Source organism: Triticum urartu, chromosome 6A (genome assembly GCF_056163025.1).
Source record: "Triticum urartu cultivar PI428250 chromosome 6A, HENAU_Tu73, whole genome shotgun sequence".
NCBI classification, from domain to species: Eukaryota; Viridiplantae; Streptophyta; class Magnoliopsida; order Poales; family Poaceae; genus Triticum; species Triticum urartu.
Window position 1 is genome coordinate 299,149,454 of NC_141878.1, and position 1,248 is coordinate 299,150,701.

Sequence of the window (1,248 nt, forward strand, 5' to 3'; positions counted from 1 at the left end):
CTAGACAGAATCCTACCGCGGATCCATTGCCACATGAATATCCGAATTTTAAATGGCAATCGGATGGACCAAACCGCTGGGAGGGGGGGAGCGGAGGAGGGGGCAATGGCCGAGTAGAGGGACTTGGTGGAGAATTGGCCCGAAGGCTCAAGATGCCACCGAACCTCGTCCGGGCCCGCATCTACCACCGGCTCGTGGAGAGCGACGCAATCAAGCAGCTCAAGCCACGCGGCGGCTTCCGGGGGCCCAAATGGCCTTCGGAAGGTGAGGCGCCCTAAGTCAATAAGGGCCCTCTCAATGGAGATTAAGGGGGCGACAACAATGGAGAAGAGGTCGGGGAAACAGGCCGCAAAGGGGGAGTCTCCTGCCCACTGGTCGAACCAGAACATCGTCGCTATTCTCGGTCCAACCGAGATGGAGGTTCCAATGCGTAGGACGGGTAGCAGTTGGATAACCGACTGCCAAAACTAGGAGCCGCCGGATCTTTGACAAAAGGCGAGGGGCTGTCCGCGCAGGTATTTGTTCCAGATAATGTCAAGCCAGAGACCACCGCGCCCTTGCGAAATGTGCCAAAGCCAGCGGGTGAGGAGGGTGATGTTCATGTGTTTAGAGCACATGATACCGAGGCCACCCTGTTCTCGGGGCTAGCAGATGTCCGACCAGCTAACCATGTGGTATTTTTGCTTATTGTTGTCGCCCGTCCAGTAGAAGCGAGATTGGATTTTTGGCGATCTCATGGTGAAGGGTCTCATGGAGGCTATAGAAGCTCATAAGAAACATGAGGAGGCTAGTGAGGGAGGAGTTAATGAGGATCGTCCGAGCCGCCTTTGACAGCCATCGGCCTTGCTAGGGCTCCATGTGCATTTGCAACTTGGCAACCGTGGGGCACAAGTCCGCGATAGTGAGCCGAGAGTCACTGATGGGGGTTCCCAAGTAAGTCATGGGGAAGGAGCCGAGGCGACAGTTGAGGCGGTTGGCGATGTCAAGGGCTTCAGCCGGAGAATAACCCATAACCATCATATCACTCTTGTCGAAGTTGATCTTGAGGCCAGGCATTTGTTGGAAGCAAAGAAGAAGAAACTTGAGGTTAATGATGTCCGTGTCCGAGCCCTCGACCATGATGATGGTGTTGTCGGCGTACTGGAGCATGGTGATCCCGGAGCCGCCCGCCAGATGAGGGGTAATCCCACGAATGTGGCCAGCGGCTCTGGCCTTATCTAGGATGGTGGCAAGCGCGTCCACCACCAT

At 55.9% G+C, this 1,248-nt stretch overlaps 1 protein-coding gene across 1 annotated transcript; it reads right to left on the reverse strand.

The window, feature by feature from the left end:
- Nucleotides 1-846: 846 nt before the first annotated feature.
- LOC147965069 (uncharacterized) lies at nt 847-1,248 on the reverse strand. Its single transcript, XM_087530278.1, has one exon. It carries the CDS (start codon nt 1,246-1,248, stop codon nt 847-849), a length of 402 nt encoding a protein of 133 aa, XP_087386404.1.

Coding starts and splice junctions, on each gene's coding strand:
- LOC147965069 (XM_087530278.1), bottom strand. CDS start 1,248: ATGGTGGTGGACGCGCTTGCCACCATCCTAGATAAGGCCAGAGCCGCT.